Here is a 23,203-nt window from a genome sequence, read left to right as displayed (position 1 = left end):
ATTTTGCACAGGGGAAAGTGGAACTGAGGTTTTATTTGATTGCAAGCAGTGCAAAAGACTTGGGTCAGCATTCAAACAAGTACACGTTTATTTACAAACAGAAGATAAAATGACTGTCACACCAAAGTCTGGCATATTTACAGCATTCAGTTGTAAGATGGAAAAGATTATTGTGTAGAGGGACAGGATAAAGAAAATGGGAAGTTTCCTGTTGAACTACAGAAGAGCTAAACTGAAATAGGCCAGAAATGCCAGATTTTAAAAGAGTATTTCTCAGGGAATGCGAAACGGGCTAAACTCAAAGGAACAGATAGAGATGTGGTTCCTGTAAAGCTCTTCCTTAACTCCTCAAAAAGAGGAACTGCTGAAGCAGCAGTGAGTTTGGCAGTGAGTGCACAAGGATCAAGGGAAAGAAGGGGTGTGATTTTTCCTGTTAATTAATGATGAAGGGCGGTGGGAGTTGTCACAGGCTTGTACAGGCAAGGGACACTGAAGTTGGTCAGCTAGCTAGAAAGCAGCCTGGTTCAGAGTTCTGAAAGATGACATGGAAGAAATGGGGAAGGCCTACTGTCCAAGAGACAGAAATGTGAGACTGGCCAGCATGGATGTGAGCTCCCATCCTGTACTCCATGTTGAAACTCCCTTGGGGCTACCTGCAGTCTGTGCTTACTTCTTCTTCAGTGAGCTTTTCTGTTTCTTCTCCGAGGACAACTGTTTCCGTACCTTCTCTTCCTTTTTACCCAAATTTTCATAAATTGTCTCTTTCTGCCTGCAAGACCAGAAAGAAATAGGAAAAAGTGAGCAGAAGGAAAAGCCTAGACAAGCCAGCAGGTAGAAAGCACTGCCAGAAGCAGGCATAGATTAGCCTCAGGCTTACGCCAGAACTTACTTGGAGGATTTTCGTGAGACCTTTGCATGCATGTTCTTCACTGCAGGTGGGTAGGCAATGTTCCCGTACTCTGACTCACTTTGCTTGCTTTTCTGAGACTACAGGAGAGAAAACTCAAGCTGAGAAGAATGGGGTCTGGGAGAAGCATGAGAGGAGGCACAATGGAAGAATTGGGGCTGTTTAATCATGCATGTATCACACTAGGATCTCAGTAGAGGTTGGTGGATTGTTAAATCCACAGGCTCTCTGCACTGCCCACAGGTGGCACAGAGGTGAGCAGCAGAATAATGTGTGCATCTTTGTGCAGAAGGGACTAGAGGGGAAACAAATTTCTGGAGGCACCGACAAACCTCACTGTCATGTGCTGGCTAAACAGTATGAAACAGCAGCAGGTAATGAATGTTGTCAGAGGCTAGAAAGAGAAAGCATGCCAGTATCAGCAAGTAAGAGAAAACCCTTTTCACAGAGGTTTGGGAGACAAGTACAAAACCAGGATGGGGAAGACAAAGGTGAAGAGCAAAATCTTTGCTTGTCTTAGATTCAGCTTGTAACTAAACCACACCTAGGGAAGTTATATAGAACGTAGTTGAAATAGTTGCATTAAAACTGTTGTTTGGTGGTTCAGAGGAGGGTGGTACTTGAGCTGCTACTATTGTTTTAAAGGGTTGGGGAGAAGTCTCAAATCTTGGTTCATGTATATAGGTTCCAAAGCTAGTTTAACATTTAGGAAATAGAGCACCTAGGCTCAGGGCTAACACTGCGCACGGTCTCAATTCCCAGGATAGGAAAGCCCATTTTCTCACCTGGATAACCTCCAGCTTTTTCTTTGTTGTCTCTATGAACTGGCAGATGGCCATGTAGATGAACTTGTACTGGGCTTCTGTCTGCACCATCCCTGAGCGTTGGGCCCTCACCATCTGGATGGTCTTCTGGATGTCAATGTCACAGTCTAGCCCTACCAAGGGGTACCAGAAAAGCTTTGGATGCATTTGCTGACCCCCCCTCTCCCGCTTCTCTTCCAAAAACAGTCACAGTGGAGCTCATTCAAGAAGTTTTCACCTCCCTTCATCCCTACCCCTGCAAGGACCTCCCATCCCTTCTTCCTGCTCAGGATCTTCCAAGCCTGACCCTGGAGGAAGAGCTCAGGCTCAGGGAAGGCGAAAGCCAATAAATGGGTACGGTTCAGGGAATCAGCAGCTGCCATAGACCAAGGATAGCACAACTTAATCAAGGCTGTGGCAGGCTCTCCTCCATTGAGACCTTCTGCTGCTGGCATTAAGCCTTACTGCGTGGGCCAGTTTAATTCAAGAAACAATGAGGTCTTCTTACCCTTGGTGGAGATTGTTTCCACTATCATATCAATGACGATGATAGTCCCAGTGCGGCCAATCCCAGCACTGCAGGGAGAGGACAAGCAGAGATCAGAGCTGCCTGCACAGTTATACCTACATCCACCCAGCCACCATGGTTCCTGAAACAATATGCAGCTGCTTCTGGGGAAGAATGCAGCACTTGTAGCAACTGTTCATCACTGCCACAAAATAATCAAGGATTCAACAGGCGGTAAAGTTTGGTTTGGGGACATCAAAAAGGAGTAAGAATTGTCAATGGGTTCAAGTCATTCAGCTAGTGCAGCAGGACAAAGACTTTACGCCTTGCCCTGTGGAAGAGATGGGGAATGATTTAGACCTCAGCTTCAGTACCAACCTGCAATGCACCAGAATAGGCCCCGCATCTGGAATGCTCTCCTGCTTCTGGTTTATTTGATCGAGGAAACTCAGCACTCCTCCTGGCTCACTGGGGACACCATGGTCAGGCCAGCTCAGGTATTGGTACTGCCAGATCTCACGTACAGCCTCACTCTGATAATAAAAACATCTTACTGGTAAAACTGCAGCCCAGTCCTATCCCTGGCCGCTGTCCTGGGGAGAGCTGGGTCTTAAGCCAAAGGCTTAAGAGCACTCCTTGAGCACTCTTGGGTGATTTCACCTGTGGTCCAAGCCCAAAACAGATGGAACAGTGCAACTACAGCACCCAGTAGTTCCCAGCCTTAAACATATAGTGACTATTAGACCCATGGGCTCCAGAACCAACAAAGCACACTCACATCATTTATTGGACACACACAGAGATGCCGGAGTTTGTATTCCAATGCGTCGTGCTCCCCAACATTCTCCACAAGGTAGGGACCATATTCTTTTGTGCTGCCTGCCTCTGGCCAGTAGGGCACACATTTATTCTGCGTGGACAAGAGGTAAAGTGGAGATAGGCAGAAGGCAGGAGAGAGAAAGAAAACAGCTATGACTGAAGGGGAAAAAAGGGCAGTTTCAAGACATCTTCTTACCCGTCCTTTTTCTACTTCCCGTGTGGTCATAACAATAATATGTGTGTTCTCCTGCCACACCATTTGCCAGAAGTCACTGACAGTGGTATCCAGACAACCCTGGCTGGCAATGTAGGTCTTGGGGCACTCATCTGGACTGATTAGATTGTTCTGTGGAGAGGGAAAGATCAGGGATGCTGCAGGAACTGGCAGTCCCCTCTCCCACTTAGGGCATACAGCCATCTTTCAAAAATCTCACCTTTATATAGTTGGCATTGATATAGTCAGATCCAGGGATATTTGGGTCCCTTCCTTGAAGGATGACTCTAGAGTGATCAACTAGGTGTGCAGTCAAGAATAAACAGAGCAATGAGACACACTGTGCCCAGCCACACAAACCTCTCTCACTGCTTCCTGCCACCTCATTCATGTTACTCAGTGTACACAGCACGCACAGCATTGTCACCACTTCTTCTCTGGGGTCAGAGCAATTTTAGTGTGTGCTTCCCTCTTCCCATGGCAGACCGTCCCATAAGCTACTCTAATGCTTCCCTCCCTCCTTCCCTCCCTCAAGAGCATGAAAAGGCTGTGACCTTTTATCAACTTTTAAATCCTCTATGCTGCAGACTTTTTAATCCAATCTGGAGGACAGAACAAGCTGAGGCAGGGCCAGAGGTAACTTGGATACCTCTTCAATGCCTGTCTCCATCTTTTTGCTCTTTTTACAGTGCAGGAGATAGACTCACAAGGCAAGATGTTCTTGTATCGATTCTTGCTCTTGTTTTCAGGTCTCTGGCCCTCATGACGGTCAAATAGTTGTTTGGCTTCCTGTTTTTGCAGGCTCTGAAAGCAGGAAAAAGTTATAGCAAGATCACAATAACAGAGTAGGTGGTCAGAGGAACAGTGGTAACTCTAGGGATACGTGGGCATGCTTGTTGAAGAGTAGAGATGTAAAAAGTTAACCTAACCTTGAAAAGTCCAAGGTTCATGCTCTTACTGTTTTAGCAACTAGTTCTATCCATGAAAAAGTACATTTCTACCTCACTGAGTTCACTTAAAGATAATGCTTACTCCTGAGATTTAAAGAGACATTTCAAATTGACATTAATTTACAAGATTGCCTGAGAAATTTCCAAAAAGAAATCAGGGATGGATAATTAAATGGTGCACAGGAACTCCCCAAAAAGCCAGAGTAATATCCCCCCACTGTTTCTTACATCAAATTCCTCCCAGAATCCAGCCTTTGGTGTTTCCTCAGATAAACTCTTCTTGTTCAGCTCATGCACTCTATTCTCAATGTCAGCAGCATTCACCCTTGTAGCATAGTAGGGCTGGGAATGGGAAAATACAGCAGGTTGGCATGAGAGAGAGATGCTACTGGAGATCAAAGTCTCCTTTGTGGAAAACAAAGAATGACAGAACACAAACAAACAGCGAATCCCTCCAAAGGATCCTTGAGAAATAGAAGAAACAGAATTTACCTGCTTCAGGTATACAAAAGAGCCAGACACCTCTTCAATCCCAGTCTTCTTGAAATGCTCCACAAGATCTGCCAAGCTGTCAAACTTTTCAGTACCTCCAACTGTATAACGTCCATTCTAAATGGAGAAAGAACATGTTACATCCCATAACATTCTTGCAAGAAAGCTGATAATGCTCAGGAAAAAAGAGGAATCTGAGGTTTGATGTCGTAGGAACCACTTCGTGCCATCTAGAAAAAAGTCATCAAATGGTAGCTTGACAGTACCGAGTTCATGGTGAGCTGACTCCTTAGTGGATGGAAGCCTGGAGGAAATATTGCCTTCAATTGTCATTTAAGGCCTATTGCTTTTCATCCTTGAAATCTCCCTCCATTTCCTGTATAGCTTCATATGAAAGAGAGAGTACTTGTTACAGAGAGGTGCAACATCCTCCAGAGTAAGTCTGAAGACCTTGCTGATACCTCCACCTCTGCCAAGAGCTTTTAAGTCTTTTGATAAACTCATCATTAGATTGTGAATCCTCCTATCTCTTTCACTTGACTCCCTTTGCTGGAGTTCTCGGTCACACCTCATCCTGCTTCCTTCCATATCTGAGCGCCCAGCACTGCCAATGGTCACCCAGTCCTACATAAGGACATAAGGAACCTGCAAGGTGACAGCACTTTGATCCAAATTCATAAACACTGGTCATCGAGATGACAGGGCTTTTGAAGAGATAGCAGAGATAGGTAGAAACATCTACTCCCTCCTCCTTTTGCTCTCCCACCTGCTCACCTCACACATGATTTTGATGTGGGTGACTTTGAGACGGGCCCCAGAGGCACTGGTTGCTCCAGCTGGTGGAGCATCAGATCCAGGTTTAGGTTGGTCAGTCAGGACAGACAAGACAAAATCCCCAGGTTTGCTGAGGCTTTCCCGCACCAAGAAGGTCCATGGGGTGGCCTTGGCCTGGAGAAGTGATTCAGCTGCAGCACCTGACAGATGCCCATGGTACCACCTGAAAAAAAATAAGAGAAGGTCAGAAGAGGTTGAGATGCAAGTAAGTGGATGCCACTGAGCTGATAAATGCCAGACAGCAACACTGGGGAAGGAGAGAAAGGGGGATGAAGAAAGATGAGGGGAGAAATAGAGGAAGGAGGAAAGGAGGGATACCAACGGAGAAGCAAGATCTTGGGAAAAGTACGTGACACAGCAGTTAGACAGCTGCCAAGAAAAGGAAAGGGCAAGGGATGAGTGAAGCTAGAAGGGACCAAAGAGCAAAAAGTACAGTGGGAAAGCACCAGGTGTGATACAGCTGTGTTATACATGAAAGCACAGGTAAGAAATGCTTAATGGCTTTCAGATCATTTCAGGTAGGGTATCTGTGGGTTTCGGTACCTCTAAGCATTATTGGGATTCTAGCCTTACTGCTACAGGGTGCTTTGGAAATTCAAACACTAAAGAAAACAGAACGAAGCCCCCAGTGAGAAACAATCCCATCAGATTCAGTAGCACTCAGATGGCTTTACTGAGTTCAGACCCATTAAAGAACTAACCTAGGGAAAGATTCTTTTCTTGGAACTCTAGTTACAACCCTGTTTTCTGAAACTCAGCTGTCTTTTCAGTCAAAGGGTAATTCCCATTCTATGAACACATCACAGTGCAGCAATCAGACTAGCCATGGAGACCATTCCAGAAGGTGCTGGGCACATTACTAAGCTGACAAGTAGGAAACACATGCAAACTGTAGTAAATTGAGATGCTGTAAGATGTTCTGAATCATCCCATTCCTTCTCGTACCACTTTGTTTGTGTAGGCTCTGCTGGATCTGGACATACCCGAGCCCAGGGGCCACCACAGCCCCAGTGCCTCTGTGCTGGATGCTCCCCACTTAGGTATCAGAGAGCAGATTTGGGCCCTCTGAAGCAAGGATGGGACTGGCTCAAAAAGGCCCATCTGTCTCTGGGACAGCCTCATCTGCAGCTGAAGCCATGCACTGGGCTGTGTGTTTGGGGGCTTTGAATCTGTCATACCAGCATGGGCTGTGTTTGTGCAGCTCTGTCCTGTTCCACAGAGCACTCAGCAACTGCAGCCACCACTATTTTGGCCATCTCCCCAGTGAGCAGCATTTCAAAAGCAGGTAGCTCTTGCGTCAAGCTAACTTGCAATGCCTCTTCCTGCTCTGCTCGCTTCAGGTACTGCAATAAGCACCAGATATGCTCCACACATCACTGCACACATTGCAGTCGAGGCCAAGCAGATGCTGAGTGTGGGTAGATCCATAGCAGCAGGTTTGCTGCCAATTGAGTAATTAATGATGGAGGTCTGGGGCAACAGTGGTATTAATGATGGACTTTGATTTGCTACAGCTCCTCCGCTATCCCCAAGAACTAAAATCTAGTGCAGGATCCCATGCCACAGAAACAGAAACAGACAGGGCATTCATTCACCCCTGCTCTGCTCAGCACAACATATTCCTCTACACATCATCTAAGAATCCTTTTGAGAGCAAGATGTCACAGACAGTTACTATCCTCAGCTAATTGGGGCTAGCTTTAATTTCTACTGATCTTCACCCCATTCTCTGCAAGAAGTAGCTGGGGACTTCCATTGCACGGCAGTTATTAATTTCTGAACCTCTTCCCAAATAAGTGTCCAGCCAATATTTGCCCTGGGGAACAGCTGACTGCCCTCTTGATCAAGAAAGGGGTCTGCGGGCCAATCCTCCACAGGTAGGAAGGAGTTAATGTGTCCTGTTCCCCCCTTCCCTCCCCCAGCACGGCCCAGCTCTTCAAACCCACGTGATGGAAAATCACTTGGGGAGAGAGTGAGAGGAGCTTTCGTAAGAGCTGGGGGGAGAAGTTTCCAACCGCAGGAGGAAGGGAGGAAGCAGTAGGGCCACAGCCCAACGGCCTTGAGTGGAGCGGACAGCCAGGACACAGGGGCAATACAGGGTGTACCCAACTGCTTCTCACCCAGCATTGCAGTTCTCTGTCCCCACGTGCATGAGGAGGACCTGTCTGCTCCCCATGAAGCAGTCCGTCCCCACCCCAGAGCACGGCATGACACTCCCCAAGCTGCATCAGCAAGCCTGAAGGCTCGATGCAAGGGCAAAACCACCTGATTTGATTTAGGAACTTTGTGTCAGAGAGGTATGCAAAGTGGGGACAGGAAGGAGACTCAGAAGGCTGGGAATAGCAGGTGAATGTGGGCCCCACTCAGCCACGAGTCAGCTAGACCCAAAGGAGGAGGTCTGGGGCAAGGCTGAGGGCTCCCACGCACCAAGTCACCCCCACATACCACTGCAGATACATAACTAACACCACAACCCCTGCTTTTGATGAACAGTATTTAAATCACAAAGGCAACAAGAAACCAAAAGTATAAATAGATCCCCATCAAGTCTGCTCTCATGTCAAGTTACGTCCAGCTATTGCTGAGGATGGTGTCCCTGTGGAAACACAGCAGGATGTGGGAACCAGGAGATGCATTTTGCAAGGTTCTCTCTAGAGATGTGGGCCAGGTAGAGAGAAGGGCATGAAACATGTCATCAGAGATATACCAATGTTTGGTTTTCTCCATACCTCTCTGTAGTGGGATCAGAACAGTTGAGCGGATATCGCAAGTCAATGATGGTTCCATCTTTGTCTTGCAGTGAGCCCTGCTGCTGCGTGTAGTACTCCACCAGTTCTGAAAGTGTGGCAAACTTCTCACCTCCATATAGGTCATAGAAATCCCCAGTATTCTGGATACGGATGTGGGTTACCTGATCACCGACCCTGAGGGATGAGGCACAGAGTAGTCTGGTGAGGCAGTTGAATAAAAACCAGAAAATTTGGAGCCACCGCCTGCATCACCTTCTACCATGGAACTGTGGCAAACCATCCCAGGAGATGACTGGAAAAAGAAGCTCCTGATGAAAGTTAAGGGAGTGTCTAGAAATTACTGGGCAGCTCAGGTCCTTTTACAGCTTGGAAAGAAGTCAGAGGAACAAGGACAGGTTGAAGGAGAGACCGTAGGACAAATGAAGATCTAAGCATTTTGTATATATAATCTTGGAAAAATAGCAGTTGAAGTCCAAGTTACCTACCTAACAGAAAGGGAAAAATCTCCTTGATTCTTTCGACTGGGTCTGGCTAGAAAACTTCCATGGACACCTCGTCCCTTCAGTAAGGCTTCAGCTTCCAGCCCACTCAGGTCACGATGAAACCACCTAGAAAAGGAGATGAAAACAGAAACAAGTAAACAAAAAATGCCAGGCACCACAATTGTACAGTGAAGAATGGCTTTCAGTCATCTTCCTTAGGGATATCCACACAGGCGGCAGCCAGCAATAGCATGAATACCCTTCGTAACCACTACCTTCCCAAGCCTATGAAGGATTTCAATTGAGATACAGATACAAGTGTGATCTCCTCCAAGCTGCCCTATTTTGCTGGTTCCCCTGCCTACACACACACATGCACACACATGCACACACTTGTCAGACCCTCTTACCTCACCATTGTGAAGGGAAAAAAGAAGGGGAGGTCAAGTGGCTATCACCAAAGCAACTCAAAAAATACAGAGGAAAAGTCTCTTTGCACTGATGAGAAAAGGGAAGTCGGAGATCAGCAGTGGAGCAACCGGCACTAAGTTGTTTCTGCTTCTCTTGGGAGCTGGCCATGTATCTCTCCTGAAGTCTACTGTTAGTCCATTCAATGCCTCTCCATCACTCTGTTTCTGGGTATGTGCCTTGATCTCCTGGCCCTCTGTGCTGTAGAGCACAGGCAGGAGCAACTTGGTGCGCAGCTGAGCACACGCGGCTCCAGGAACAGGAAGTGCTGTGAACCATCAGCTCCTCAGCCCCAAGCTGCTTTGCACACACTTCTGCTTCTCCTTTTGTGTCTTTCCTCCCCAGCCCCCTTGTTATTCTTGGTCCCTTGTTTTTTTTTTTTCACATCAGGTTTGACTCTACGAGTGCTTCTTGGGACCCAGCTGTGGTCACAAATTTCAGTTCTGCAAGACCTCTGTTCCCCTTCTTTCTCATTAGGTCAGTAAGAAACACAAGTGCTCCCCACTCCAAAGTCCTTGCAGTAGTACTAAGGTGACCACAGTTGCCTAGGGTCACCCACACATCTGCAAGGGTAAAACAGGCAGCACATGCTGTTGGTATGCATTCAGCAATAAGGCACCTTACATGTTACGACCATCCAGACATGCATCTGGCTCTGTGGGGCTGCTCTCAGCCATGTAGATGAAACCTGCATGACCCCACTAGGCAAATAGGTAAATCTCCCATGTGCTCTAAGCAGCCACAGAGGGGATCTGAGTAAAGCCAGGTCTGCAGATTTTAAGAGGCATAGGCTAGCACTCTAAGCAGAGCGCTCTCATCTTGAACACAGCCTGGAGGATACAACTAGCAGAAGCTCAAAAGGGCTGGGAGACAGATGTTGGAGCACCCAGGACATCAGGCAGAGAGCAGAACCATCACCTACAGCCTATGGTGGGCCCACACAGCACCAGTACAGCTTAGTCTAGGACCTTCAAGATCCCAGTACAGCATACCGAGGTCAAAGCTGTATATCCATACATTCAGATTAAAAGAAAGAAAACTATTTCCATTTCTCTACACCTAAAGCACATGACTATCCTTTTCCACATTTTAAAGTCTGCAGTTATCATGAAAGAATGGGAGCAAAGTAAAAGCCACAGAAGGCAATCCAGCTGGTGAAGGAGCATGACTCTTTCTTCTCACCATCTCAGGTACCACACCGAGTAGCTGAGATGTGTGTTGTTTTAGATGGAAAAAAAAGAGATTTGCTCATTTCAAGTAGCAGCAGTTGCAGACTTCCCTACATACCACAAATCTTGCAAAGAACTGAACAGGCTGCTCACAATGACCAAGACATACAGAAACTAACACCAAAGGGAAGTACAGGAGACACGAATGGAGAAACTAAACTTCATTGCTAGAAAGACAGATCAGGCACCAAAAACAGCTGCCTTTGAAATACTTCCAGTTTCACACAGATGATAAGCTGGGATGTGGTAAGCTGCAGGAATCCAGCTGTACTGACTTAAAACTGATATTAAAATAAGGAAACTTTAAAGGCACAGAGACTCAGTGAAACAAATTTTACACAAAGAACATACTGTACCTAAATAAGCTCAGAACCACACAGTCATTTGTTTACTCCCTGCTCCCAGTGGGGTGAGGGAGAAAATTGAAAAAAATAATAATAGAACTTGTGGGTTGAGATAAAAACTGTTCGCTAAAACAGAAAGAGAGGAAAAAAAAAAGGGTAATAGTTATGATAATAACAATATATACATACAAAACAAGTGATGCACAAGCAACCTCACTACCTGCCAACAGATGCTCAGCCAGTCCCCAAGCAGCTTCTGCCTGGCCATTTCCCCACCGCTTTCAAGTTTTTTCACATGAAGTCATATGGTGTGGAATATCCCTTTGGCCAGTTTAGGTCAGCTGTCCTTTCCTGTTCCCTCCCAGATCCTTGTGCCCCCTCAGCTCCCCTTGCTGGCAGGACAGTATAAGAAGCTGAGAAGCTGAAATGTCTTTGGCTCTGTATAGCGCTGCTCAGCACCAACTAAAAACACTGGGGTGTTATCAACAGTGTTTTTCTCCTAAAACCAAAACACAGCATTATACCAGACACTATGAAGGGAAAATCAACTCTGGATGGTTTCACACAGTGGCACAGGACATGTCTATGTTTCCAGTCGTTCGGTAGGTGCTTCCACCATTGTAAGCACATTGCACTTGCCAGGGCAGGTCTGTGGCAGTGTAACACAGTGAAGCCAGGCTTCCCCTTATTTATATTTCAGCCATTGTCCTGCATACCAAAGAGGTTTTACCTCTTTGACTTGTTTAATTCTAACACCTTTCACATTCGTGGATAACCTGTGCAATAGCATCCATGGTCAAGTCAACCCCTTGATTCCAAGTCCATCTATATGGACTTCCTCAATGGCCTGATGTATCATCAGCCTACAGAGCTAGAAATAATTCGCCCTTATGTTGCCAGTCAAGGTCTACCCAAGCCACTTCAGTCCTAGAGACCTGATCCACCTGCTGGCTGTTTTAATGTTCATCAGTGGCACAGTTCTTTGGTATGTGGGAGTCTAAGTGATGTTCCTTTACAACCATGTTCTCTACTCAAACAGCAATATCTTTCCATAATGTAGGGGCCCAGATGAGTTTGCCACTGCCCTATCAGTTTTTCTACTTCCACTGTTGAAAACACTCCCGTGATGCATTTGCCATCATCCAGGAGTTAATGCAGAGATACAGTGCTGGTCACTTCTTTCTTCAGCAATATAAATTTAAAGCTAGATGCCCTTCACTTCTGGAAATTGCCTCAAGTCACCTTCAGTAGCTTCTGCAACTCATCATGTAGGACTCCATACAGCAGCCTTCTACTTCTAACGCTGTCCCACAATACAATAGGACCCATCAGTGAACAGGGCATATTGATTTTCACTCTCAGGTAGTTTACTACATATCAAATTGTAGAATATCTCAAGTTGGAAAGGACCCATAAAGATCATGGACTCCAACTCCTGACTCCACACAAGACCACATGTCTTAAAGCATTGTCCAGATGCTTCTTGAACTCCAGCAAAGTCAGGACTGTGACCACTTCCCTGGGGAGCCTGTTTTGGGGCCCAGCAACCCTCCAGTGAAGAATCTTTCCTGATAGCCATACAGAACCTTTTGCAGCTTTGTGCCATTGCCTCAGGTTCCATCACTTGTCATCAGAGAGAGGAGATCCTCATGAGGAGCTGTAGGCCACGATGAGGTCTCCCTTCAGTCTCCTTTTGGCTGAACAAACCCAGGGACTTCAGTCACTCCTCATGTATCTTCCTCTCTAGACCCTTCACCATCTTGGTAAGCCTTCCTTTGGACACACTCTAATAGTTTCATGACCTTTTTGTACTGTGGCAGCCAAAACTGAACACAGTGATCTAAGTGAGGCAGTATCAGTGCAGTAGAGTGGGAAAATAATTTCTTTTGACCAGCTAGCAATGCTATGCTTGATTCATCCCAGGATACAGTTAGCCTTCCTGGCTGCCTGGGCAACTTGTTGACCAAAATCCCCACATTTCTTTCATCTGGGCTGCTCTTCAACATCTCAACCTCTAGCTGGAGTTACCTCTTTCCAGGTGCAGAATCTGGTGTTTGCTCTTGCTAAAATTCATGCAGTTGGTGATTGCCCAGTTCTCTAAAATCTGTCTATATCTCTTCGCAAAGCTTCTCCATGGAGTCAACTGCTCCTCCCAATTGAGTATGATTAACAACCTTGCTCAGAACACGTTCTAGTCCTACATCCAAGTAGTTTTTGAAAATATTAAAGAGAACTGGCCCTGGGAACCCACCAGCCTGATGTAATCCTATTTACTATAACTTTTTGGGCCCAACTCATCAGCCAGTTGCTCACCCATCACATTATGTTTTTGTCTAGCCATATGGTGGACATTTTGTCCTGAAGGATACTGTGAGAAACAGGATGAAAAGGGATCCCTCTATCCGTCCAGAAATACAGATGGGTTCTGCCCCTTTATAACTTAATGACATTATTCTGTGCACTGGTGACCACTAGAGCCTTACACTCCTATAGTTCTAATGTGCCAGGCTGTCAAATCCACACAGTCCAGTAAAACTGATTGTCCCTTTCCTTCACCTGGCTGGAGGCAGGGCACCTCTGGTTCTGATTACAGTTCATTACTCAGTTCTCATGTATGAGAACGAGAAGGTTCACTGTCAGTGTCAGAAATAAGACCAGACCACCTGTCTATCTAGGAACATTTTGCCATTTGGAAACTGGAGCAGCTATTTTTCTGGAAGAACCCTTTTTTTTTATTGTTCTTCCTTGCAACTCACATATCCTTGCCTACAGGGTCAAAGTGGGTTTTCCATCCCACTTCCTCATATCTTATCCATGGGACACAGTAAAACCACAGGGTGATGATGTGGTGTCGCTATATTCTCTCACTCAAGCACAGGAACACTGACTTCTAATAGCTGAGATGCTGGTTTGTATAAGTTGGGGAGAAAACTTATACTTTGTCTTTGAGCTGCTGAACCAGCTTTTCTACAGCTGACACAGGTGTGTAGGGAGAAAGACAGATTTTCCTCATATTGTTGAAGTAGGCTAGACACTTCATCCGCTATTTTTTGTTTGTTATTTTTCCAGGTCATTGCTGCTGGGGTGGTGGCATATGATGGTGGTGCACTCCATACAAATCTCTGCCAAATAGATTGAGGGCACCTCATGTCATCTGGACCATGGGATAACTGATTACCATCCAAGTAAATGTTACTCATAATCTCCAGCACAGCTAATTCCATCAGGCACTGGATATCTTTCTCCATGGTGGTCCATTTGCCTGGGTAACATCCAGATCTCCCTTGAAAGGATATTGTCAATGGTTTACAGGCTGGTTCAGCCCAGTTCCATGACTAATGGGGTAGGGGGACCCATGGACCCACACCCTGGGAAAGGGGAAAAAAGGAGAGGGTAGGGAGACGGGCCTAAGAACAAAACAACAGCAACAATCTAAGGAGGAAAGCTAATTTACTAGAAAAGATATCAGAATACAAGATAACAAAAATATGATATAACTGGAATGAAGCCAGCAAATCAAATAAAAGGAGAGAGAGGGCGTCCCAAAGCCAGAGACCTTCTTCTAATGCTAAAGGTGAGATGACTAGGGAGCACATGCTGCCAGGACAAGCAGAAAGGGAAGAAGAGGGGTCTCATGACCTGCGATCTTTCCCTCTGAACAGAAAATGGAAACGCAAAGTCCTCCAGGGTATGTAGTTCTTCTTCTCTTCTGAAACAGGTGTACTCAGAACTACTGATGATCCACAGAACTGGAGCATTACCTCTTTAACTCCCAGTGCGCTACATGATATTATGATATGAAATATGATAACAAAAATCATAAAACCATGACAGATATTCTTGCACAGGATGAAGGTCTGTGTCCCTTTTACAATTGCTTTGTCAATGCCACTTTCCCTAGAAAAAGATCCCAGCTGCCTGGCTTCACTGCCCACTAAGTCCAGGCTACTGGCCTCATTAGTCCAGCACCAGAGCAGTCAGGTGACAACATGCCTGTCTGGACAATGGCTGAAATTTTTTTGCATATCTTGCAGCTCACCCAAGGTTAGGGATCAGATGTTATGCCTCCTTTATAAATTCTGTCTCTCGCTGCTCCTCCCATTCTTGTTATGGCCCTGCTTCATCTGGTTCATCTTCACCTCCTTCTGTCTTAGCAGGAGTTTCTTTCCTTACTAAATAAGCTGGCTTTGTTTGCAGCCATTTTTAATTCTTGTGTATAGGGACAACTGATACTGGCACTGGTTGGTTCTGTGGATGAACTGCAGGGCTTGTCACAGGGGTTGGAGTGACCACAGAGCCTGTTGCAAGAGTCTGGGGCAACCACAGGACCCATCAGAAGGGTTAGAGTAACCACAGGGTCCATCACAAAGACTGGAGCAATTGTAGGGCCTGTCACAGTTCTTGGAACAACACCAGGGCCTGTTGTGGGAGGTGGAACAGTCACAGGGTCTGTCACAGGAGTCGGAGAAATTGCAGGGCCCATTCGTTGCACTGTCATCAGATTCAGAGGTATTCTCTTCCCCTCGAGTGTTCTGAATAGTACTGGAAAAGGCTCAGTAGATACTGGCCAGGCCCCAGCACACTGCAGTGATTTGTGTCTCTCTAGAATTGCCAGGGCAACAGTACGTTGTCAGGACGTACTGGATTCCACAGTTGTTCAGGGGTGAAGTTCCAAAACACTGTGGGCCCCTATCGCCCTAGATGCCTGTCCATAACATCCCACACTCCTGCCATTCATGTACATCCTACCTCAGAACAGACTTCTGGGTGATATTCTTAAACAGTTGCTTAATCTTAAACAAAACCTGAAACACATTCACTTTATTCAGGGACTAGTCCTTCCATCAAATCCAGCGAGAGACAGAATTTATAAAGGAGGCATAACATCTGACCCCTAATCTTGGGTGAGCTGCAAGATATGCAAAAACACATTCACAATCAATAGGAACACGCAGATTTGAACATCCCAGAGATATTCAGAATTCTCAAGAACTTCTGTAACTAGTCTAGGGGAAGAAGAAAAAGTGAAAGAGAAGGGGAAGCTGAGGAAAAGGTGGAAAGTATCCTCCCTTGTCTCCCCCATAGCCTACCTCCCAGAAGAGACAAAACAAAGAGTGTAATTACTAATATGCTCCAATATATAGTTCCCTAGGCACAGAGATGATTGCAGTGCTGAGCACAAACACAAGATTAGTTTTCCAACCAGCAATTTTATTATATCATAAACCAAGATCACACAGTACAACAAAATAACAACCTTAATCCAACTCTTAGAGACAGTAAACAACACAACGAGGAAAATAAATAGCAACTATGGTGCTAAATAACATAGTTCCAAGAAAAGGCTCTGAAAGAGCTCTGCAAATAATAAAAAAATTAGCAGAGTAACTACCACCACAACCACAACACTGTTTTAATATGCTCTAGTCAAATCTGCTGTTAATTTCACTCTTTGAGCCTCACCTTGAGTGCTAAAAGGACTGCTGAGGTTTACATGGGCAGCTAACTAAGCACCACACAGCCATTCAGGAGAGAGAATTGGGGGAGGGGGGAAAGTAGAATCATTGGCTGAGATAAAAACTATTTACTAAAACACAAAAAGGAAGAGGAAGAAAGAACAATAGTTATGATAATAATAAAATATATAGACAAAAAAAGAGATGCACAAGCAGTTGCTCACCACCAGCCTACCAGCCCCTGGGCAGCACCTGCCTGCCCAGCCAACTCCCCACAGTTTTCAAGTTTTTTCACATCATGTCATATGGAAGCATGTACCACAGAATTATAATTGAGACTGTAAAATACTATCATAATATAATTAACAGGTCAGAAGATTTCAGCAAAGAGACTACTCTTATGATGTTGTTTGGCTTTAAGTACTACCAGATAGTAGAACCTCATCTTGCAAATTCTTCATGGAGAAAAGCCACAGCTAACACTGGAACAAGATTAGAAGACAGGAGAAACAAAGTAAGTAATTAAAAGGCACCTCCACCTGAACTGGTGTTAAAAAGGACACTGAGAAATTGGGCACAATCCAGCATTGGGCCACCAGGGCAATGAGGAGCTTGGGTTCACCACCAGAAAATGAGAGCTAGGTTTGTTCAGTCTGGAGAAAAGTTGCTTGCTAAGGAATTTAATAGCAGTCTGAGACTATCTAAGAGGGGCCTGGGGTATTTAGAGGTGATTCTTCTCTGTGGAACACAGCAAAAGGAAAAGAAATAAGAAGTGTAGCTTGCAGCAAAGAAATTCAGATTATACACACAACAAGGGAGGATCAACAATTGCCTTAGTATTCCCACAGAGACTGGGGAAACTACTCCCGGAGACGTGCAAGAACTAACCTGAAAAAAGCCCTAAGCAACCTCAACTATGGAGCTTTAGAGATGGCTCTGCTGTGAGCAGTGGGTTGGACTAGGCCATCTAGAGGTTGAAATGGCTGACAAAGGAACAGCAGCAGAAGAATTTATGCACAGAGGTTTTTTTTCTTCCCTGTACTCCCCAAGTCTCTGTTTGAAGTTAGTTTAGTAAATTGTCAAATCCATAAGAAATTTAGCATCTTTTGTCAAGGAGTTTCACTGGTAAACTACCTCCTTTGGTATAACGTGTTCCCTTGCACATTTTTAATAACACTTCATTGCTGTAGAAAGAAAAATCAGTCATCACCTGATTGATATTCACTCCACCCACTCATGATTTTATAATCCCTAAATTCTGTATCCTTCACCTGTTTCCCAGGCTGAAGACTCCAACCCTATTTAGATGGTTTTCATACAAAGCTATCCTACACTAATGCATCTCTGTTGTCTCTCTTTGAGGGGTATCCAACTCTGTTATATTGTTTTGGAGAAGAGGGCAAAGCGTGACTCAGAAATGAACAGTGTTAAAGATGTTGGTGAGACACAGACAGAGACATGATGACGATTTCTGCCATTTGCTCACCAAAACTGAACATTAAGCTAACATGCATGTGGACTTGTATACTCTCACAGTCTCACTCCTGAGAGGTTACCATTAGCTCACAAGTGTTTCATATGTAAATTCTGAGTTATTTTTCTCCACAAGAGCACACTGTGCCTGACAAATGTGGGAGCCTTTTACAATGGTTTTGACACTGTCCCACACAAGATCCTTGTCTCTGTATTGGAAAGACATGGGTTTGATGGAAGGACTACTCCCTGAATAAAGATTTGCCTAGGTGATCACATTCAAAGAGTTCTGGTCAATGGCACAATGTCCAGGTAGAGATAGGTGATGAATGGTATTCCTCAGAGGTTAGTACTGGGGTTAACACGATTAACATCTTTGTTGCTGATATGGACAGTGGGATTGAGTACATGCTCAGCAACTTTGCCAACAGCACCAAGCCGTGAGATGCTGTCAACACACTGTAGGGAACAGGGGACCTCCAATGTGTCACCAGCCAGGGAGACCTTGGCAGGCTTAAGGAGGCCTGTGAGAGTTCCATGAAGTTCAACAAGGCCAAGTGCACTCGAGTCCAAGCAATCCCAAGCACAAATACAGAACTGAGAATAGAACTTGGGAGTGCTGGTGGATGAAAATCTGGCACTTGAAGCCCAGTAAACTAATAATACCCTGGGCTGTATCAAAAGAAATATGGCCAGTAGAGAGGAGATGATTATTGTTCCCCTCTCCATGAGACTCCACTCTGATGAGACACCCCCTGCAGTACTGAGTTCAGCTCTGTGACCCTCAGCACCAAAAGGACATTAACCTGCTAGAGTAAGTCCAGAGGAGGGCCACAAGGATGATAAGAGAACTGGTGCACCTCTCCTGGAAAGACAGTTTGAGAGACTTGGGATCATTCAACGTGGAGAAAACTCCTGGAAGACCTTACAGTGGCCTTACAGTAGCTAAAAAAGGCCTACAGAAAAGAGAAAAAGGGACCCCTTACTGGGGTCTGTGGTAATAGGACAAGAGATGATGGTTTTAAACTAAAATATAGTAGATTCAGGCTAGATGTTAGTAGGAATTTTTTACTCAGAGGGCATCAAGACACTGGAATATGTTGCCCAGAGAAGCTGTGGATGCCCTACTTTGGCAAGCGTTCAAGGACATGTTGGATAGGGCCCTGGGCAACTGGAGATAGTGGGTGGCCCACAACAGCGAGGACTGGAACTAGATGATCTTGAAGATCCAACCCAAACCATTTGATGATCCTAAGAATATTGTTTTACATATGCCTGTATTGAATTTCATCTCCTGCTCAATTGCCTGCTCATCCATTATCATAAAGTCTTTCTGCAATTATTGAGTCAGCTTCCCATTTTCCTGAATAACTTTCTAAAAACAGTTAATTTTCTCATCTCAATAGTCAAGCTCTATTTATAGGTCTTTTGGAAATATACTGAACAGCACACAGTTCAGGTCAGACCCTTATCATGGCACCAATGATACCTTCAATTTGCTATAAAAAGTGGATATTTCTACTTTCCTTTCCCTATTTTCTACAAGTTATTCACTAAAGAAAAATGCCACCTTCTCTTTTATGTCATGGATTTGTCTTAAATCCTTTCATGAGGCAACCTTGTCAAATCCTCTTTTGGAAAACCAGGTCTCTCTTGTCCACAAACTTGTTAAGTTGCTCAAAATCTGCAGGCTTTTTTACAACACAAGATTTGCCTTTACAAAAGCAGATGCTGACTCCTTCTTTGATGTCACAGTCGTTGCCTTCTCTGCTGCCTCTTGCCCAGATGCCAACTTTATGGTCTGTGCTTTCTTCACATTTGGAGGCTTTTATTTTGAACTCTTTTTGAAAATCAGCACTGCATTTGCCATTTCTAATTCTCAGCACTGAGACAGGCAGTCTTGCAGTTCTTCCCAGAAGTACATAGCAGTGAAGGCCATCTGGTCCTAGGGAATGGGCATATGGACCATCATCCTATAACCTGCCGAGGCTAGATGCTCAGTCAGGTTATGTGACCACCTGACAAGGAGGTTCTATTCAGACTAGTGCAAATTGCATTTCTTTACTCCATACCACTGCAGTACTCAAAACAGGATGCCCATTTATACTGATGGTAAAGACTGCATGCCTTGCTCTTCCATAGAGAAGAATTAAAACAATCCTAGCAATCACAAATTGCTAGGATTAAAAAGGTCAACCACTTGACAACCCTCTGTACAAAAACATTTTGAAATGCTCCAGCTTCACAGCTTGCAGAATAATTGCAGCGGGCTGGGCATCACAAACTGTTCGCTCATTATCAAAGTGAGGAGGAGCAATGGTAACAGCAATAACAAAAACACTGAAACTCTGGTCCTCCAGCACCTTGCTTAAGGTGTATTTTTACCATGTGTACCCAATTCCTACTGCCAGTAGCTTTGTTTCCCCCTTCCCCCCCCCCCCCCCCACAATTCTGGTTTCTTGCCTTAACTAACACACAGAGCACTCACCCACAGGATGGCATTGGGATCTTGACACGCAGATCCACACTGATGGGGGGTTAACAGCAGCTGTTGGAGGAAGTACCACACCCCTAAACCAGGGGGTCCTACAAGAAGAAATAAAGCAGGATTGGAAGTAGCGGAGGTGGACTTGTGCTCTGCTGCCATGGCTGGACGATCATGGCAGTCGGTGTCAAGGCTCAGGAAGGAGCAGCTGATGGGTTTGCCGTGCGTCCCGTGACTCACCCGTCTGATGCACACAGGCAGGATCCTGACTGAGCTCTGTTTGTTTCTGGGTAGACTAAAGGCGATAGCTCCAGGCTAGGCAAAAAGCAGGCCCCAGGTAGGCAGAGGGCTTGGTTTTCACCATTTGCAAAACACTTCCTGGGCTGTAGTTAATAAATAACCAGAGGGGTGGGGAAAGGCCAGGCTGGGAGAAGTAGGTAGAAACGGAAGGGATGGACTGCTCTTCCTATTTCCTATCCACTCTGCTCACACCCTCTCCAGCTACATTCCTACCTGGTTTGTAACCAAGGCACAGAAGGCAAAACCCAACACAGCTCTCGCAGCCCTAGCTTGCTCTCCCAGCCTGAGGTGGCTGGGAGCTCTTCTTTGCTCTCAGCCCTTCCCGAAGACCCCAGTGCTTCCATGGGCAACAAGCACATGTACCAGAAGGCTAAAATGATACATTTGTGTGCCTTCCTTCATAAGGTGAAAATAACAAAACTTCACAGCAGGGAGAGCCCACTTCTCTCTCAGTCTCAGGAAATGGAGAGAAGTTATACATTGTCTGCATCCAAAATGGGCAAGCACAGCCCTCTCTCTCTATGCCAGTCCTTGCTACATCATGTTGCCACTTGTATCTCAATGTCTGACAAGTTTGACCATCCATTTAGGCAGAAAACAAGAATACAGCCTCAGAAGCTCACTGTAGGAGTGTATGAGAAAGTGTATGAATTAGCAGTACTGACTGTTGGTGACAGTGGTTTTAGCTGCATTTACATCACTGGACAGCATCTTAGAGACAACATAGTTTTCAGGTATATGTTGCCTAGTACGTTTCAAATAGCACATCTGTAAATACTTGTTCTTGCAAAGACATTTTGACAAATTGGAGAGTTGGGAAATCACCAACCAAGTAAAGCTCAACATGAGCAAATGCTGTATTCTGCACCTGGGATGAAGCAACCTTGGATCTACGTGTAGATAGGGGAAGAGAGGGTGGAGTGCAGCCCCACTGGAAGGGATCTGGAAATTATGGTTAACAGCAAGTTGACTCTGAATCTCACAGAAGCATACAGCTCCTCATGAGGGGAGCAGAGGGGCAGGGCTGAGCTCTGCTGTCAGTTGGCAGCAACAGGACCAGAGGGAATGGCATGGAGCTGCATCATTGGAGGTCAGGTTGCTGGTTAGGAAAACGGTCTTCACAGGAAGGTGGTGGAGCCCTGTAACAGGCTGCCCACGGCCCCAAGCTGCTGAAGCTGGGAGTGCTGGGATTTTATTCTCAGACATCGGGTTTGAATTGAATTAGGATAGGTTGTGTGTGGATCCAGGGGGTGGACGCAATGACTCTCATGGACCCCTTGGCATACACTTATACTATTCTGTGATTCTAGATGAGGCTTGGCATCTCTTTAGCAGCATTAAGAAAGAAAGGGACAGCTATAAAGTGTTGTGCTTTCATACTAAGGCTTGCATCATCAAGTGCATTTTCTGCAGAACTCAGTACATGCCTTGTACGGTAAGCTCAGGTCTCACCACGTATGAGGCGGGCACTGCTCTGACTGCCCTGCATCAGGAAGAAGGACCTATACCTGCAGTGCTCTGCACCAGTTTATTGTCCATTCATTAGCCAACGAGGGCACTTTCAAGACGTCTTTTATTCACAGCCAGAAACAGAAACATGCACGAAGAAGCCGGTTCGTCTCACGCCATTATCTTCCTCGTTTAAACCGCTGTTTCCCGGGGCTGGCTGAGCAGCACAGCAGACAGCCCCGGCCGGAGCCCCGGGGACGGCCAGCACCAGCCCAGGCGGCGGCGTCACGAGGCGGCCACCCCGCCAATGCCAGCCCCGTGCGGCGGCAGCGTCATGGGGGGCAGGAACAGAGCCTTCAGCTTTGCAGACATGCCGGCGATCTCCGGGTCCTGCGACTCGTAGGACTTGATCAGCCGGGCGAATTTCAGCACCCCTGCGAACGGAAGGAGGGAGGGAAAGAAGGAAGACGGCGCTCTGCGGAACGAGCCCTGCCCTCCTTCCGCCGGGCCTGCCCACCTTCGCCGTCGCTGCTGAAGCCGTAGGCCTTGATCACGTCCTGCTGGATCTGCGTGGCCACGGGCAGCAGGAACTGCAGCATCTTGCCCATGTCGTTACACGCGTTCTCCCGGGCCTCGTCCATGCGCTGCACGTTCTCAGGCGCCCCAAAAGCCTTGATCACCTCGGCCAGCACCACTGCGGTGACACAAACCCCTCACACACCGCGCCACGGCCCGCCCCCAACCCACAACATCACCGCTCACCTTTCGCCTGCTCCGCGCTAAGCGCCGGCGTCGGAGCCTGGGCGGAGGCCGCCATGGGGCCCCGCGCTGCCCCTCACCGCCAACCGCAACCTCCCGCCTTCCACACTCACAGCGCAAGCGCCGCCCCCCGGCTGCCCCGCCCTATCATTGCACCGCAGTGTGGGGCTTCCCGCGAAGCGGGAAACCTGCTGGACAAATACTAAAAGAGCTGAAATCACTGCCAGCAGCCGCCTCGTGCGGGGGCGCGCAAGGCGCAGACCCGCCCCAAAGTAAGGGCGAGTGGGCCACTCATTCCGGGCCGCCGTCCGAGCGGCCCTACGGCTCTTCCAGGCACGGTACCGCCCTCTCCGCACTATCGGCGGCCGCCTTAGCCGCACAACAGAGCCCCGCCGCGCCGCTTTTGTCGTATGCAAATCAACCGCTTCTTATTGGTGCCGCTGCGCGCACGCCCCGCCCCTTGGAGAGGACGGGCTCGACT

The 23,203-nt window shown here is 46.5% G+C and overlaps 2 protein-coding genes and 1 non-coding gene across 4 annotated transcripts; all 3 read right to left on the bottom strand.

Moving 5' to 3' along the window:
* Nucleotides 1-64: 64 nt before the first annotated feature.
* On the bottom strand, nucleotides 65-20,605 carry PTPN6 (protein tyrosine phosphatase non-receptor type 6). 2 transcript variants are annotated; one of them, XM_090149237.1, is made up of 16 exons: nucleotides 20,455-20,605; nucleotides 20,218-20,315; nucleotides 8,763-8,885; nucleotides 8,257-8,451; nucleotides 5,468-5,690; nucleotides 4,694-4,810; nucleotides 4,430-4,543; nucleotides 3,959-4,055; nucleotides 3,472-3,551; nucleotides 3,234-3,383; nucleotides 2,997-3,128; nucleotides 2,597-2,751; nucleotides 2,219-2,286; nucleotides 1,693-1,844; nucleotides 890-987; nucleotides 65-769 (listed from the first exon to the last, which is right to left on the bottom strand). In XM_090149237.1, exons 2-16 carry the CDS (start codon nucleotides 20,229-20,231, stop codon nucleotides 667-669), a joined length of 1,821 nt encoding a protein of 606 aa, XP_090005363.1. In that variant the 5' UTR covers nucleotides 20,232-20,315; nucleotides 20,455-20,605; the 3' UTR covers nucleotides 65-666. The 2 variants fall into 2 exon arrangements, with proteins under 2 accessions (XP_090005363.1, XP_090005368.1); XM_090149242.1 differs by lacking the exons at nucleotides 20,218-20,315; nucleotides 20,455-20,605 and adding an exon at nucleotides 9,170-9,546.
* Nucleotides 20,606-22,070: 1,465 nt separating this feature from the next.
* Nucleotides 22,071-22,918, bottom strand: C1H12orf57 (chromosome 1 C12orf57 homolog). Its single transcript, XM_031610307.2, has 3 exons — nucleotides 22,726-22,918; nucleotides 22,481-22,657; nucleotides 22,071-22,397 (listed from the first exon to the last, which is right to left on the bottom strand). The coding sequence occupies exons 1-3, from the start codon at nucleotides 22,778-22,780 to the stop codon at nucleotides 22,249-22,251; spliced, it is 381 nt and encodes a 126-aa protein (XP_031466167.1). The 5' UTR covers nucleotides 22,781-22,918; the 3' UTR covers nucleotides 22,071-22,248.
* LOC116240014 (U7 small nuclear RNA) lies at nucleotides 22,886-22,945 on the bottom strand. Its single transcript, XR_004169206.1, has one exon. It is a non-coding gene; the product is annotated as a U7 small nuclear RNA (small nuclear RNA).
* Nucleotides 22,946-23,203: the final 258 nt, after the last annotated feature.

Source organism: Phasianus colchicus, chromosome 1 (assembly GCF_987193195.1).
Source record: "Phasianus colchicus chromosome 1, bPhaCol1.hap1.1, whole genome shotgun sequence".
NCBI lineage: Eukaryota > Metazoa > Chordata > Aves > Galliformes > Phasianidae > Phasianus > Phasianus colchicus.
Note: the sequence above shows the minus strand (reverse complement) of the source record. Positions and strands in the feature narration are given on the sequence as shown.

Bases quoted from the DNA above. Each gene is read 5' to 3' on its own strand.
- C1H12orf57 (XM_031610307.2), bottom strand. From the start codon at position 22,780: ATGGCGGCCTCCGCCCAGGCTCCGACGCCGGCGCTTAGCGCGGAGCAG. The intron at 22,658-22,725 runs GTGAGCGGTGAT...GTGTCACCGCAG, and splicing joins TAGCGCGGAGCAGGCGAAAG to TGGTGCTGGCCGAGGTGATC. The intron at 22,398-22,480 runs GTGGGCAGGCCC...TTCCGTTCGCAG, and splicing joins CTTCAGCAGCGACGGCGAAG to GGGTGCTGAAATTCGCCCGG.
- PTPN6 (XM_090149237.1), bottom strand. The intron at 3,552-3,958 runs GTGAGTCTATCT...CTGCACACCTAG, and splicing joins ATACAAGAACATCTTGCCTT to TTGATCACTCTAGAGTCATC. The intron at 770-889 runs GTAAGTTCTGGC...CTGGTCTTGCAG, and splicing joins GTCTCACGAAAATCCTCCAA to GCAGAAAGAGACAATTTATG.